This window comes from Rhynchophorus ferrugineus, unplaced genomic scaffold, assembly GCF_030347505.1.
Source record: "Rhynchophorus ferrugineus isolate W39M unplaced genomic scaffold, kcgeb_rfMv2 rfM7, whole genome shotgun sequence".
NCBI classification, from domain to species: Eukaryota; Metazoa; Arthropoda; class Insecta; order Coleoptera; family Curculionidae; genus Rhynchophorus; species Rhynchophorus ferrugineus.
In genome coordinates this window covers 3,686,001-3,704,013 of record NW_027472586.1, presented here as the reverse complement: position 1 = coordinate 3,704,013, position 18,013 = coordinate 3,686,001, and the positions used below count along the sequence as shown (strand labels likewise).

The 18,013-nt window shown below is 31.5% G+C and overlaps 1 protein-coding gene across 8 annotated transcripts in view; it reads left to right on the top strand.

Annotated features, from left to right (window-relative positions):
• The window catches only part of LOC143199517 (uncharacterized), a 180,369-nt gene that overhangs the window by 76,035 nt on the left and 86,321 nt on the right, over nucleotides 1-18,013 (top strand). For 2 of the 8 annotated variants that reach the window (XM_076409393.1, XM_076409387.1), the window contains exon 1: nucleotides 13,987-14,164. The exons of 4 other annotated variants lie outside the window; for them this stretch is intronic. In XM_076409393.1, coding sequence (XP_076265508.1) covers nucleotides 14,087-14,164 — 78 coding nt within the window. In that variant the 5' untranslated portion in view covers nucleotides 13,987-14,086. Of the gene's footprint in view, nucleotides 1-13,986; nucleotides 14,165-18,013 lie in introns of those variants that run through there. 2 more of the 8 variants (XM_076409395.1, XM_076409389.1) reach the window with 1 other exon arrangement.

Below are 18,013 nucleotides of genomic sequence, written 5' to 3'. Positions count from 1 at the left end.
TGGGCTTTACCTACAACTAATATGACAATAACAGTTACTAAAAGTATATAATTGTACTTTCAATTTCGATTACTATTATTCTCTCAATTCTGTTACTAATAATTGCATAATGGTGTATTACTGACGTGATAAATATAAACTACTTTTTCCCACCACCTATTCATCCAAATTTACTATTAAATCCAGTTTATTACGGTATATCCTCGATGGTAATCGTCCATCGATGCAATAAACTAGTTAATATCCAATACACTAGGAATGATCGTTATATGGTGTACATGAAACGCGAGTCGTTTTCCAATAATCCCAACTGTTTATCCGCGTGCGAATAGTCGCTGAGTGGTTAAATTAAAGTATAACCCAAACCGGAAGTATTGGAGCAGGCAGGAGCGAGAATTACTGGATTTTGAGTGGAGTGCGTTTCGTATTCTATATAAATCCTTATCCATTTAATCAATAAATGTCTAATTTTAGGTGTTCCTGTGTATTATTCACTTTAAGAAGGTATTAATTGGGAAAAATTAGCACAAAACATATTAATTAAAATATTTTCCAACATTTCTACAATTTCTCCATATTTATCAGAATATGAATGATAGCGTAGAGTAAGAACGCTTCAAAACCTTATATCAGCTAAGCCATGGGGCATGAATCTGAAAAAGAAGTCATCAGAACCAACAGATCAGGTGCGGGAAAAGTCCCGCTACTATTTGGATTGCGAGCCATCTTAGTGATGTGACGTTAACTCAGTTTCGCTTTAACCATTGTGTTATGTAGACGTCCGAATTTTATTATAGGGTAAATATGCGCCACAAGAACGAGCAGAAAAAGTGACGATGTTTATTGAAAATTACCGTTTTATTATTTGCCACTCAGCGGAAAATGCGTCAATATTCTAATCGTCCAGTGCCTCATAAAACCACAATTTATCATTTACATGCGAATTTTTGACAGTACGGTACGACAGCAGACGTCTCATAACGCTGAAAATGTGGTTACTAGGAACATCAATTCGGAGACGGTGTTACCCAGTTACCATTTCTACATGCAGTTTAAGGTTAATTTTGAAAACTGATTTGAAAATGTTTTCATACAAAATTCAGTTAATCGAAAAATTGCTAACAGGAGATCCTGATCAACGAGTTGAGTACAGTCATGCAACCCTAAGGTTGTCTGGTGAAATTCAAGATCTTTGGTCTAAATTGGGAATGCGCCATAATTTTGAATAAGTCCGTTTTCTTCTCAGTGGCCACGTCAATCAATTAATTCATGCAACATCATTGCACCCAGTAAAAACAACTGTATGATGTGCTATTCATGTTGGAAACATTATTAGTCCCTATTTTTTTGAATATGGTCAAGGTGTTACAGTTACAGTTACTGCTGAACGATACCAAGACATGATTCGAAATTTTCTTGTGCTTGAAATGGGAGAGGAAGGACTAGAGCACATGTGGTTTCCGCAAGATGGGGTCACAGCAAACACAGCTCGTTCAACAATTCAATTATTGAATGACGTTTTTCCATAAAGGCTAATTTCGGGAAGTGGTGATTTAGGGCCATCCAGATCTCCGGATTTAACGGCACCAGTCTTTTTCTTATGGGTTTTTTTAAATCAAAAGTTTATGTGAATAAGCCGCAAACCATTCAATATCTTAAAGACAATATTCGTTACGAAATTGAAGAAATTCAGCCTCAGATGTTGCAGGATATTATGAAAAATGCCTTAAAAGAGGCAAAAGTTGCATAGTGAATCGCAGTCGTCATTTAGCCGATATAATTTTTTAATCATAACCAAAAAAAAATGTAAAGACCAAATAACCTTTTTATGAAAACCAAACTTACTCATCCTTTCTTTGAGCAAAGTTATAGGCAATCAAAATGGTAGCGGGATTTTTGTCTCGCGTTGTATGACTTTTTCATTCGGTTGTAACAGCTTGTAATACACTACACCTTGCTAATCTTTGATTTAGAGATCTCTCTTAGACTAACCTAGGACCTCTTGAACTGGGGATTGTCGTAGTAGATCCTGTTTGCATTGCTACATGCAATACGCATGTGAAAACCCTTCCTTCTGGCCTAGTAAGTTATGCAACTGCGAATGTTTAAAAAATTAGAAATGATATTTTCAGTCGATTTGTGTGGTAGTCCGTTTCCCACCTGTTGGATATTTCCCTTCGCATGTAAAAATATGGAAACATTTGATTCATCGGCTGCTAAGCTGTCTAAAAGTTCTTTAAGTACTAAAGCTGGATTTTCGACCAACTCGACCTTCCCGTCTTTTAGATTTTCTTTTAATTGTTTTCTAGGCCACATCTAACGTTTCTGCCAAATGTTTTTTCTTTGACGTTCATCTAATAAGCCTTGCAGCTCCGCATCCTCAAACCTTTTTGGTCTACCAGAAGGTTCTTGGTCTTGCACATCGAAATCACCACTTTTGAATTTTCGAAATCACACCACACATGTTTTTAAGGTTACAGTATGCCCACTGTAACTTTCTACCAGCAAACGATGACATTCAGCGGCTTTTTAATTTTGATTAAATAACAAAAGTAATGCTTGTCGCAAAGGCACGTTTTCAGGTACGAAACTTGACATTTTCAGAGAGGTATAAATCTATGACGGTATTACTTTCGCAAAATATAGCATGTATAGCTTTGAAGCTTGATGTCAGTAGAATAAAATAACATGTGTCAAATCATACCATTGCAGATTTAGGGTAAATTGATATGGCTCGGTGAATGGAGAATACAAAAATGTGGAAAATACAAAATATGGCATGGATGGTGGCATGTCTAAACCAAACGATGGTCGGTTACTGAATGATCGGAAATACCCTTCAATAACATCCCAGATAAACGTCTCGGGGTTGCCAGCTATTCGTTATCGGGTTCTAGTTGGCGCCGCTGGTATCCCGTCCGTGTTCAACATCTGGGATTATATTTCCGGGTAATTTGTAGACCGTTATTCCACGATGTAAAATTCGACATGCCTCAAGGTCGCTACACAGGCTTAAGCCTAGCGACATCTGTTAGAAAAACCGTTAATGACTTTTCGATACACCTGGTACGGCTATCGGCTCGACAGATCAGCATCATCTCGAGCTTTACGACTAAGATACTGGATCGATCCGCACCACCTTATCCATCATTTTAGTAAAAATAATAATAATAATATGGGAGAGCCCACTACGCCATCAAAAAGCGCTCAGAATGATATATCTCGAATATAAAGGAGCAAATTCCATTCAGACAGGAAACTGTGTCGTATATTTCGAGGCGCCTTTCCAGGCACAAAATTTATGAAAAGGTGGAATCCGATGATATTGCTTGTGCATTTATTAAAGTCCCTTCGAACAGTGGAAGCGGGTGAAATATGGCCCGAGTATTCGGATGGATAGTTCATTTATTTTATTTAGCGCCGAAATAACTCACAAAGTTCTTACGGATATGCTAATAGTTTCCGAATTTGTTTGATAAAACGGAGAGATGGAATAGAGATGCGCATAGTTTATTTAGTTTTGGATCGTACTAGTTTACGTTTGGTCGAATCTCGCTTTAATTACTTAATCGGCGTTCATTTTATGGTCTTTTGTAGCCTACTGTTTGAATTAGAAACTATGGGGGTGGATGCTGTAGATTTCCGATTATATGAACATTTCTGGATTTGTTTATAATACCGGACGCTGGATTTACTGTACACTTTTTATCAAATAGAAAACTTTTTCACAAGAAACCAATGCAGAGTACATACAGTAATTAAAGTTCCTGAAGGTTTATAATTACGAATAACAAACTTCCGTTAAAAGGTCCTTCTTCGCTTTCATTAATATGTCGTAAAAGCGATGTAATATGTTTAACCGCCTAACTTTTCTATATTATTTTATGGCCCTCAAAAACTTTTAATGCACGTTATAATTTCATTGCATTTTGCCCTAATGAAATCCTTTGAAAATTATGGAGCTATTCTGTTTTTGATTGTTGGGCTATCTTTACGACTTTATTTATGGACAAGTTATATAACGTATGAATAGATACCGTGTTAATTGATAATGTTAAAGCCTGTTTACTGGTTTAAATTACATACATTCTATTGGTATGTTACTAGTTTTCGGAGTTTTTTTTAATGTAAACTTTTTCTTTCATTAAAATTAGTATAAATTTTCTTCTTTTTTTACCGTCTTCCTTTTAACCGTCCTAAACCTAACCTCATTCATATTACACTCACAGTATCACCCACCTTGCAGTCCAAATGACTTCCAATAACTGTTGAAAATTTACAGACCTCATAGGAGTGATCCAAGAAAAGATGGTTACGTATTGATAAGTACAGGAAATTAATAGAAGGTCTTTATTTAGGTAGTGTTGGTTTTCTAGTGGGTTTGGTGACTAAATAACTGACGGATCAAGTGCAAGTATGTACCCTATCAATTTAAATTTGCTTTATAATTGACTGGTGAGGCAATATCTTTAATCTTAGGTCAAAGTGGAAGTATATACGGACTAACTGGATCTATAATTAACATGATAATTGATTTTGCTGATATAATTAATTTTTTGGCTTTTCATTGGAAAGCAAAATTGATAAGGATAGATTTTGAATTATTAAGCTACATTTTCCCATATGTATGCTTTTGTGGATCTTGTTTACTGCCACTTGAGGTATACCTTGTCATAATGTCTGTGTAGTCAGGATATGTTTCAAGTACTGTTTCTTTGTTGCTTTGATGATATATCTAGTGCAGAGATAGCAGAGCATCTATAGAAGTAGTCCTAAGATACTATCCTGTGGAAACCTAGCCCAAATAACTTGAATGCAGCGACATTGTAAATTTTTTAAAATTTTTAAAAACATATTTCTTTGCATTTTACAAGTTTAATCATTATTTTAATAAATTTTGTTTAGTACATGGAGAATTATGGGAAAGAGTAATGGGAACAATTGATTACATCTATAGAAAAGTGTTCTCACTACAAGAAGAATCATAGTAGCTAGTGATATACAATACTTTTAATAATACATTTTTTAGTTTCAATTTAAATACCTAGTTTTAATCAAAAATATTAATATATAATATTTTTTTAATTTGATGACGACTTATATTATAATATAAATATCCTAGGTTTTCTTTAATATTAACCATATCAATCTTTTAATACCTTGGTGGCTGTCTAATGTTTCATGTAAAACAGAGTGATATAAACTTTATGAGCCTTGGCTCAATCAATACTAGAGCAAGGGACTGATGGTCAATTATTCAAATAGCTTAGCAACTGACTATTTTTGTCATTTATACTATTATTCTACGTTAAGTCAAATATTTCATATCGGCTTTGTACGTTTTGTTTTATACGATTAATAATACAGGTCTTTAACAAAAAGTGTTTGGGTATTTTCAATTAATTAAAATTAAGAATAATATGGAGAGAAATCCAGAACGTCAAAATTTTTTGTTACCGTCCAATACGATACTGTACAATGACGTATTTTCATAGATTCATAAAAAGGAAGCCTTAAGTTAGTTTTCATTTCTTTACGCAAATTATTCTTCAAAGAAATCTACTAGAACTTATAATTGGTTCTTGGCTAATTGAAATATGAAGATCATGGTTGGCAAGTTGTGCGGCGATTGTAAAATGTTGTGCATGTTGCTCGAATAACAAGCTCAGTTCACCAAATTCTCTTGCCTTTTGCGTCTATGGGGTAGCAGAGACTGAATAAATCACTTGACCGAAAACGGACGGAAAACTCGAAGAAACATTGGTACCTTCATATAATTTTTTTTTATTATCGGTGCACATAAAGTTAGGACGGATGAAACAGTTTATAAAATCACTTTCCGAAAAGGCGATAGCTGCAAATACATGGTCTGGATTTCCAGGCCTATCAGAAACAAGGCTGGCTGAAGGTTTATTCATCGAACCGGACATTAGATGGCTTATGACTGACCCACAATATCACGACTTTTATCAGTGGCCATGGACAAAAATGGTGAAGGATTTTTGTATTTGAAAACTGTTCTCTAAATTAGGTGGTACCAAATCAAAAGAAAGAATTTTTGTTGGCCCACTGAATAAGAAAACTTAAAAAAAACAATTAATTTGATGTAAATCGATATAAACCGCGAAAGAGTTAGCGACTTGGTTATTTCTAAACGTTAAGTAATATTCAATTAATCTTAAAGCTGAAAATGCCCAGTTTTTGTCACACATTTAAAGCGATGGGGTGCAGAATGATTTTAAAAATAAATTTCTTACATTCTCATTTCGGTTTCCCTCCATAATCTTGTAATGGTGGGTGGCGAACAAAGGGAACGGATTCACTATGATAGAAAACAGATAGAAGAGCACTATCAAGGAAGATGGAATGCTAAAATATTAGGAAATTACTACTAATTTGTAATGAAAGAGGATTGTACTGTTAATAGGAGGAAAAATTAATATTTCATCTTTTTTTTCAGAACATATGAAAATTTTTTTCTATTGAACACGTAAACCTTAGCTATTTTGATTCATTGTCTATTTCTAAATATATATTACTATTTTTTTTATAAAATTAATAATACAAACAAATAAATATGATTTATTTACAATTACATTTTTACAATTTACAATACAATTTTATTTAATATTATAGAACAAAAAAAAATGTCACACAGTGTTATTATGTTCACCACTAGCCTTTAAATATTATCAAAATCAATTCCGATTAAAAATATTTTTTTTCCAAAGTTCATCCACTTAGAAAGAGAGCTGAAATAACATTATCCTGTTTTTGTCTTACCCTCTTCAGGGGAGCCAATGAATAACGGACCTTGGGGACCCCTAGAGGCCCATACCCGTAAACTTTACGGCAGATAGAACCGAACTGATTTTATCTTATCCTGGGTACCGAACAATTGGCTTTTGTCGGTTCACTCTTTAATATTAACAAAGAGTTTTGTCGTCGGTAGGTTTTTTGTCGTTCACCTTTTTTCAGTCTACACGTAATCAGTAATGAGTCCGTTGTAAATGACTATAGACGTCGCATTAAAGATACGGTGTTAAATATATTGGAATCTATTGTAAATATACGTCGCAAAGTGTGTTTTTTACGTACATTGTGATCTACTGTTATATGAGGGGCATTGTTAAAGTGCTGGCATGGTATTATTATTTTTATTTAATAGTTATAGCCAATGAAGTGATAGTTTATTTTTTTAAACAAAATTTCTAAAATATATTTCAAAATACAAGATTTAAATTTATTTAGCTGAATTACATATGTGAATTCTTCTTTTGGGATATACTATCATTCGATTCAGCGTCAAATTCTTCATCACATATGTACTTTTCCATAACTTAGGATTTTTCCAACAGAAATGACAGTAAAAACATTGAAAATTGCCAAAAATCGCAAATTTTCACGACTATATATATGGAAAAAGGATCATTTTTTTTTACCTCTTGGATTAAGATAAAACTCTCAAAATATTTGTATTTTATGGTGAACAAAATGAATATCCATGTTAAATTGCTCTAGCACTTGTAATTTTTGAGATATATGTCATAAGCAGAAATGCATTATTTTTCAAAAAATACATTTGTCATTGTATAATTTAAAAACTAGGGGTTATACCAAAATGACTATACTAGCATTCGATTCAGCGTCAAATTCTTCATCACATATGTACTTTTCCATAACTTAGTATTATTCCAACAGAAATAACATTGAAAATTGCCAAAAATCGCAAATTTCCACGACTATATATATGGAAAAAGGGTCAATTTTTTTTACCTCTTGGATTAAGATAAAACTCTCAAAATATATGTATTTTATGGTGAACGAAATGAATATCCATGTTAAATTCCTCTAGCACTTGTAATTTTTGAGATATATGACATAAGCAGATATCCATTATTTTTGAAAAAATACATTTGTCATTGTATAACTTAAAAACTAGGGGTTATACCAAAATGACTATACCACCATTCGATTCAGCGCCAAATTCTTCATCACATATGCACTTTTCAGTAACTTACGATTATTCTAACAGAAATAACAGTAAAAACATTGAAAATTGCCAAAAATCGCAAATTTCCACGACTATATATATGGAAAAAGGATCATTTTTTTTACCTCTTGGATTAAGATAAAACTCTCAAAATATATGTATTTTATGGTGAACGAAATGAATATCCATGTTAAATTGCTCTAGCACTTGTAATTTTTGAGATATATGTCATAAGCAGAAATCCATTATTTTTAAATGTATATATATATATATATATATATATATATATATATATATATATATATATATATATATATATATATATATATGTATATATGTATATATGTATATATGTATATATATATATATATATATGTATATATATATATATATATATATATATATATATATATATATATATATATATATATATATATATATATATATATATATATGTATATATATATATAGCCGAACATTGGACCTCCTTCTTTCTCGAAGTCGGTTAAAAACCGATTCTAGCTAGAGCAAAATCCTCTGGAAAGGAATTAATTTTATTTGAAGCTTCACATCCTGAAAAATAACACTTTTGTCCGGCTTTTACATTAAAAAAATAATTTTTGCATTAATTGGTATATTTCCTTAAAATTATACAAGAATATAAAAATATTAAATAACCCAGAATGTCTTAAATTTCTTGTTTCTGCTTGTATTCTCTATTCTGGATAAACAAAACTTAGATTACACAGATTACTAAATTAATAAAGCAGACCTTATTACATCGCATAAAATATATCCAATTACAGATCAAGCGAAAACAAGAGTATAAATAGCGAGAGGGCATCAACGATGACAACATTATAAACAAACGTTAGCGATGAATCTTCCCGGATGAAAACAAATCCACAAAACATTTAATCGGAACCTTGGCAAATTGCCATGCGAAATACTACGATGTTATGGTTGCTCTCGTCGCTTTTTCGATAGTAGATAGGAAATGGAGTTTTTTTCTTAGAGCTTAAACGACAAAGTTCAGGATAATATACTGTTCCGGATATAATGTATTTCCTTTTTGTTAAGACAAGATATGTATAAGATGTATTTAGATATAATACGATTTCAGATCTATGTATATACAACGTTGTGATGAAAGAAAGTGTATTTTTCTTAATGATAAGCAGACCAAACTGTTGAAAGTTCAAATAAATTTCTATGGTTTAATCAAGAATTTTTATGATGAATGATTTTATTGTCAAGGGATGTAACTTTATGTTTTGTTAAGAAACATAACACGATTGAAGAAATAAAAGAGTAATGTTGAAAGTAGTAGTTTTGCTCCAGTTGGTTAAACTGTCTGAAAGTTCTTAGAACATTTGATCTGGGTTCTCGTCCAATGTGTTTCGTAATTGATTGTCTTCAAACTTTTTTGATCATCCAGGCTGCTATTTGTCATTGATATCAAAATAACCATTTTTAATTTGCTGAAACCAAGACCGGCGATAGGGATACGATGAAGCAGCATCACCATAAAAGTTTTTGAAAGTGTTTGACGGGCTTCGGCAGAAAATTGGAATTGTCCCATCAGAACCAGTGATTGGAACCTCTGCTCTTCCGGTCTCTAAGATTTCCAGAATGATAATTGTAATGGAAAGCGTATAAAGAAAGCTTATAGCTCTCATAAATATTTAGAATTATAAATGGATCATAGATAATAAAATCATAGAATATCGTTAAATAAATAAGCAATATAAAAATACAAAAATACTTATGTTAGTATGCTACTATTTACAAATCAGCAGACATTTGGTTGTAAGTGTAACTTATGATCATTAAAACACGAAAAAAAATACACAGCATATCTTCGAAAGGAGAGACAAACCAGATATTGAAATTTTTTTTCAATAATTAATTTATGAGGCATTAAAACAATAAAAAGGAAGGAAAGAGAAACAGTCACTATTAATAGCCAGTCGTTTTTGACTTCAACATTGTGAAAAGCGAACTTGCGGGAATAAATAAATTCAAGGCATGTTTGAAGGTATATTATTATTATAACTTAACACAGTGAGACTAGTGGTGTTTTATTTATATGGTACATTTTAATTGCTGGCTGTGTGCCAGAGCTCTAAGAGCATTTCTACGTCAGTACCCTAAAACATATTTATTGACTGTAAGAAACCACTCACTCAATTTGTAATTATACTAGTACAAAATTGAACACTAATTGTCTATAATACTGGCCTAATATTAATAAATACCTGTTTTGTAAAGTTGGTTTTTTAACTTATACTTTTTTTTATTATATTGATAATAACATATTTTAAACCGTCTTTTATTTTGAGGGAGTTTTAAAATTTAGTGTATTAGTATTAAGTATATTATCTTCTCTCCGAAGTAATGGAGGTTAAATAAATTGTATACAGATAGTCACAGGGAGTTTTTGACAGCACTAAATTCAGAAAAAATAATTATCCATGAATATGCTAGTCTTTCCACTTAACATACCTTACTTCATTCGTTCAATATTCCATTTGTTCAAATTATTTTTTCTTTTATCATGTATTTTTTTCTCTTGTGCTCAGAATAATAATACTTTTTCCATATATATAGTCGTGGAAATTTGCGATTTTTGGCAATTTTCAATGTTTTTACTGTCATTTCTGTTACAATAATCGTGGGTAATTGAAAACTGAATATGTGATGAAGAATTTAACGCTGAATCGAATGGTAGTATAATAATTTTTCTATTATCTCGAGTTTTTGAGTTATAGAGTGAAACATGTATTTTTAGAAAATTAATGGATTTCTGTTTATGTCATATATCTAAAAAATTACAATTGCTAGAGCAATTTAACATGGATTTTCATTTTGTACGCCACAAAATACATATATTTTGAGAGTTTTATCTTAATCCAAGGGGTAAAAATAATCGGTACTTTTTCCATATATGTAGTCGTGGAAATTTGCGATTTCTGGCAATTTTCAATGTTTTTACTGTCATTTCTGTTACAATAATTATGGGTTATTGAAAACTGCATATGTGATGAAGAATTTAACGCTGAATCGAATGGTAGTATATTCATTTTTCTACTACCTCGAGTTTTTGAGTTATAGAATGAAATATGTATTTTTAGAAAATTAATGGATTTCGGTTTATGTCATATATCTCAAAAATTACAATTGCTAGAGCAATTTAACACGGATTTTCATTTTGTTCACCACAAAATACATCTATTTCGAGAGTTTTATCTTAATCCAAGAGGTAAAAAAAATCGTCACTTTTTCCATATATATAGTCGTGGAAATTTGCGATTTTTGGCAATTTTCAATGTTTTTACTGTCATTTCTGTTACAATAATCGTGAGTTATTGAAAATTACATATGTGATGAAGAATTTAACGCTGAATCGAAAGGTAGTATATTCATTTTTCTACTACCTCGAGTTTTTGAGTTATAGAATGAAACATGTATTTTTAAAAAATTAATGGATTTCGGTTTATGTCATATATCTCAAAAATTACAATTGCTAGAGCAATTTAACATGGATTTTCATTTTGTTCACCACAAAATACATCTATTTCGAGAGTTTTATCTTAATCCAAGATGTAAAAAAATCGGTACTTTTTCCATATATATAGTCGTGAAAATTTGCGATTTTTGCCAATTTTCAATGTTTTTGTCATTTTTTTTTGGAATAATCGTAGGTTAAATATAAAGGTACATATGTAATGAAGAATTTGACGCTGAATCGAATGGTAGTATAGTTATTTTTCTATTAGTTCGAGTTTTTGAGTTATAGAATGAAACATGTATTTTTAGAAAATTAATGGATTTATGTTTACGTCATATAGATATAGATTTTAGATAAAAAATTACAATTGCTAGAGCAATTTAACCTGGATTTTCATTTTTTTCACCACAAAATACGTATATTTTGAGAACTTTATCTCAATCTAAGAGGTAAAAAAATGGTAATTTTTCCATATTTTCAATGTTTTTACTGTAATTTATGTTAAATAATGGTAGGTTATTGAAAAGTGCGTATGTGATGAAGAATTTGACGCTGGTTCGAGTGGTATTATAATATTTTTATTTGGCCTTTAGTTTTTAACTTATTCTTAAGTATTTAAGTTTTGAGCTATTTAAAGCATATTTAAAAAAAAATAAGGGAATTTCTGTTTATGTCACATATCTTAAAAGCTTTTCTTTAAAAGCTGTTTCTTTCGCAACAAAACCCATATATTTTGAGACTTTTATCTAAATCCGATGGGTAAAGCTTTGGTTCATATTCCACTTATATGAAAGTCGTGACAATTCGATTGTAGTGTTTTAAATGATGATTTTTCTGTTTAGAATATATTTTTTATGGTATTTGAATTAGCTCTATCGTTCCCAATCGATATACAGATTTCCATTTGTTTTTAAAACATACTCTTAAACATCATTCTAAACACTTTGTTGCTTAAAACTTTAAAATTAAATTAATGAAGATAATTAAAACATAACTTGTAGTAAGTAACAAGACATCTTATTGTGCAAAATATATCAGCCTTACCGTTTTGGCTATCGTTGTCCTACACTTATATCCGTAATTTAAAATAGATTCACAGTACTGATATATGATGATGTATAATCTCCAGGTTTAATTTAATTTGCATTAGTAACCGTTAATAGTAAACATTTGTTGGTATTTATGAATTACGGTGTTATCTTTAGTGATAACGGCTTGTGTGGCCTGAATGGATGCCACAGTTTTCTTTATCATATATCAGTATTTATTTACGTCCCACAATACTTTTTAATTATATACTAGCGACCCGCCCCGGCTTCGCACGGGTGCAATGCTGATACTAAATTAAATACACTACAGAAAAAATATGAACGTTGTATATAAAAACATAGCGGCCCGCTCCGACTTTGCACGGGCATAAAATATATATGCCTATGTCACTCAATGAAAACATGATTAAAATCGATCCAGTATTTTTGGTTCATTCATTACTGCCCTTGGCCTGCACGCATTAAATTTGGAGTAAAACAATTCCTCTTCCCCTATACTTACTATGAAGATTTCCTGCTATCTTTGGAATATCTAAATTCATACAATTTTTATTACATTACACATTTTTAAACGCAAATTTTAAATTTGTAATATCTCCGAAAATATTTGTTTAATTTACATGCTGTAAGGAACCATATTGATCTATATTAATTTCACACTGTATTTAGGGTACTTAATTCGATAAGGATTAATGCCGTATTGCTTAAAATAGCTTCGTAAATAAGCCATTTTCTCACGTAAAAAGTAAACAATAAAAATGGTTAATGTGGGTTATCCCTAAAAGATAAACATATACCATCGCGGACTTTTTTGTAGACCTTTTTATGGTGTACAATACTGTAGTACATTAATTTGATCTAACTCGTAGGGTTAGGCAGCGTTTTTGCTAATTGCTAAATAAGCCTAAAAAAATAGGTTAATTTACGACATCACGTTAGAAACCTCTAAAATTAGCAATGTTGCCTTAGTATATTATGCATGTATTATACATATAAACCTTCCTCTTGAATCACTCTATCTATTGAAAAAAACCGCATCAAAATCCGTTGCGTAGTTTTAAAGATTTAAGCGCACATAGGGATATAGGGACAGAAAAGGCGACTTTGTTTTATACTATGTAGTGATACTCTTAAAATTACTATTAAGTTGTTATCTAGTTTAAAAGAGTTTAAATAACTTTAAATGCCGATGATTTCAACCACAGATGAATATGTGTTGCTAGTAATTAGTAGTAGTTGCAATACTTTTTAAAACAGTACGATCAAACTTGATAATATTAAACGTTTAACAAATCAGTAAATAAGGTTACATTATTTATTTCGAATTTCCGCGATTCTTGATGCGCTGTCTTTATCTGGAATCCACTTATTTATACGTTTCAAGTGTCGTAAATAATGCAAACCCTGTACACGGTTTTTGTGAATTCGTATCTTAGCTCATCCGTAATGTTGGCTGAACCTATATTTTATAATTTAAACATGCAGCTTAGTAGCGTTACTCTATTAGTTTTTCGGTGACAAAGTGGGTGTAAAATGAACGTGAACAATTATGTTTGGTTGTATGGGAAGTATGAGAAGCCCGTTGGTCCAGTCAGTTTGCAGTTTCATAGGGTAATAATGTTAGTTACGTTGTAATCGGCATTTCTTGAGATTAATCGGTGCAATATATCATCATTTTACGACATTTGTCCATATTTTTGACGACATGGCGATACCCTGTAGAAAGAACGATGTTGGTTTGACGGTAATCTAATCATTCAACCTTTCTAATTCGCTTGCTAGCCAAGCAATTCTGCATCGATCTTAATATGTGGTAATCGGAAGGCGTTATATCTGGTGAGTACGTTGGATGCTGCAGAACTTCCCATTCGAACTGCAACAGTGTATTTTTCACAACTTGTCGTCGTGCATTGCCGTGCAAGAGGATGATATCATTCACAGTTGTTTATATTGATACTTCGCATTTCCATCAATAGATATCGCTGATCAAGATACATGCAACTATATAATATGTGACATATAGTCTATTCGAAGTTTTTTTGTACCATCCTTATCAAGATGTTTAGCATATTGCCTGCTTTGTAAATTCCTTTCAGAATCAGACAATATTTTCCTTCTCATTTTGTTCTATTTTAAAAGAAACACAATGCTATCTGATTAGTTCGAACGCGTAAACGAATGTGTCCTGTGTCTGACGTCTGACAGTATGCAAAATTCTTGAAAGCAATAGTAATAAGAAGTTATAATTCTAACCGGTAAACTACTGTGACTGTATAATTAACTGTAGTTTTTAGATGTACTATAATGTTAAAAATAGTGAAACTTTTTATGTTTTTCAAGAGGAATGCTCTGTTTTGATCGATATCCTTTCGCTACTTTATTCATAAACTTATATTTCTAACACTGTAGAACTTTCGAGATATTTCCTGACGACAAGCCTCTTTCAAAAGCAGCTTGATAATATTAAGAAAGATTCCAAAGACATCAAGAGGCAGGATGAATCAAAACTTAACCAATCTTAAGTACACTTCATCATAAATACCACATAATTTTTTTCCTTTTTGGATGTAACAAAGCAATCATCTATGTGAAAAAGCGAAATTAGTGGTCTTAGTGGTAACACTCGAGTACAAATTGATTTATGATTTATCCATGATAAATTGCACTATATCTTTAACACTATATTAATCAATTTCTCTTAAGTATGGAGGTTCTAGGAAAGCTTGTTCCAACATTTAGATCGTTTACTATGATATTTAACTCTTTTTTTACAAGTATTCATTGGTTATGTTTGAATCCGTATTGATATGATAATTTGTTTATGCAACCGTGTCATCTTTACGAGGAATCCTCCAATATGTATTAAAAATTATTAATAAATATTATTTTCTAGAAATAAATTTATTTGTACATATTAATATTCAATATTGATAAGTTTATCTCATAACAATCGTGAGACTTACCACTTTCGTTATCAAATGTTATCAATTAAATAACACAACGTTGATAAAACTATACTCGTAAGAAATTATCTACAACTGAGTACATCTAGTGTTAATTTTAATAGTCTTAATCAGTCACATCAAAAGTGAAATGCAAAAAGTTGGCTAAACCAATAAGTTAACTCTGTATTATCAATACAGTCTGACTATCATTTGTTCATTCGAGAACTATGTTAATGGTGTAAAGTTGGTTTCAAAATAAGCTTGTGAATCTTAGAAGTTCTACAGTCACATCAAAAGTGAAATACAAAAAGTTGGCTAAACCAATAATTTAACTCTGTATTATTAATACAGTTTGACTACCATTTGTTCATTGAAGAACTATGTTAATGATGTAAAGTTCATTTCAAAACAAGCTTGTGAATCTCAGAAGATCTACAGTAACAGAATTAAGACTTTGCCATAATAGTGGCAAAATATTACCATTATTTTCAGAGATCCATTCTTTTTTGGCTCGATTTACCATCTTTATTCAACATTCTATATATTTTACGAAATAATACGAACATCAGATGTAGATCTGAATAAGTTATTCTTTAGTTATATAGACTGGGTATTCAGAATCTAGTTTTTTCTCCGATCAATATACGTTTTTGCTTCGTTATATTTATGTGCCTATTTTCTGTATCAACTTCTACGCTGATATGTTTTTGTTGGAATGTTTTTGGGACCCTGTCGTTAACATAATCCAATTTATTAAAAGGTTTTTGTATTATTTACAATTTCATTGTTCTAGTTATTTGGCCTATTTCTGTCCGCTTCCAAAACCCATACACCACTACTATGCCTTTAAAAAATGAGTGTGTTATTCTCCGTGATAAGTATGTTATTTCTGAAGCAGTAAAATTTTTAGTACAATCTTAATTCACAAGCAAGATGAGTGCGGGATAAGTACATACGTCAGTATGTGTATCGTAAAGCTAACAGTATATACTGTAAACTTTAAACAAGTTTGTCGTTTGGCTCGCGTCAATTTTCTAATTTGCTTCGCACTGTCCGGCAGTTGTATTGATCTTAGTAATTTTCTTTTGTAAATTCGTGGATGCATTCGCTTTTGTGGCCATCTTACAGTTCTTCGTTGGTTACGAGGAATCGTCACATCATAGATACACATTAGAATATATAATTATAATGCAGAATTATTTAAATAATTTCTAAATAGGACAAACCCATACAAATCGTACAGTGCAATCAAAACAGCAAGTGATGGACGTTGTTATCAGATTTGGAGCGTTTTACTGCCAATTATCACTAACTATACTATGTTACTGACACTCTACGCATTGCGAGGGAATACCAACAATTCCTCCTTGGCCGTCATCAAATCGTCTAACCAGAAGTAAAAATATCCCTACAAACCCATACGTTGTCTTTCGTTGGCCTGGTCTGTATGCAGCATAAGGAACGTGACGTGTTAGACAACGATATCTACCGACAATGTTTTTAACAGTGTAATAATGAATATAATTGAATCAAAACTTCCAATCTAATGTTTGTACTAGGAATGAGAAAGAATATAGGAATCAAGAACGTACGAATATTGCAAATCATTTCAAATACGTTCCTCTTTGGCTTCAACTTTTTCCCCATAAGTACTTCCGCTGGAAACAATTTGTTTTTCAACGTGTAATAACAACGAACTTCCGGAAAACTTTAAGACACGAAAATGCGTCATATTCAGCGAAATACTCGGGATTGATTTACAGTCGCCTGACTCATATTGTGGTTTTCTTTTATTCATACGTTCTCCAGTTGCCCAGTGTTCGTCGTAAAAGCTTTATGCATTATTCGTCGGGATAAATTGGGAACTTGTACGTTTAGCTTGCGTTATTTTTACTGTTTATTTACGAATATTAAAATGTCTTTCGTGAAAAGGCACATTTCTCCAAAACGTCTGTATTTAGGTTCCGACCCGACGAAAGTAAATTGATATAACAAACTTAAAACAACGTCAATTAAATTATTTTTAGATTGATAGCCCGATGTTATAAAGACAGTGAATTATTTTTGATGTTTTCTTTTGGTTACAATCAATGTATGTTAATGTATTATAAATAAAGCTGTGTTTTATTTCTTGTATAAATCCCGCTACCATTTTGATTGCCTGCCATCTTGGTTATGTGACGTTTAGCTCATTTTCCCTTTCACCATTGTGTTGTGTAGACGTCGAAATTTTATTATGGATAAGTCTACGCCTAAGAGAACGAGCCGAAACCGTGACAATATTTATTAAACATAATTGTTCCATTATTGCCAATTAGCGGAAATTTCGTCAATAGTTGCAGGACTTTTGCTCCACATTGTAGCTTATATATTTTCAATTACAGTGAATATATAATTATAAAATTTCAAGCTGAATTATTATTAGTTGTTTTTATTATGTATTAGTATTAAATTAGTAAAGAGTAATTTCTTTGCAACAAATGAAGGGAGCGATAAGGGAGGTAACAGTTAACTA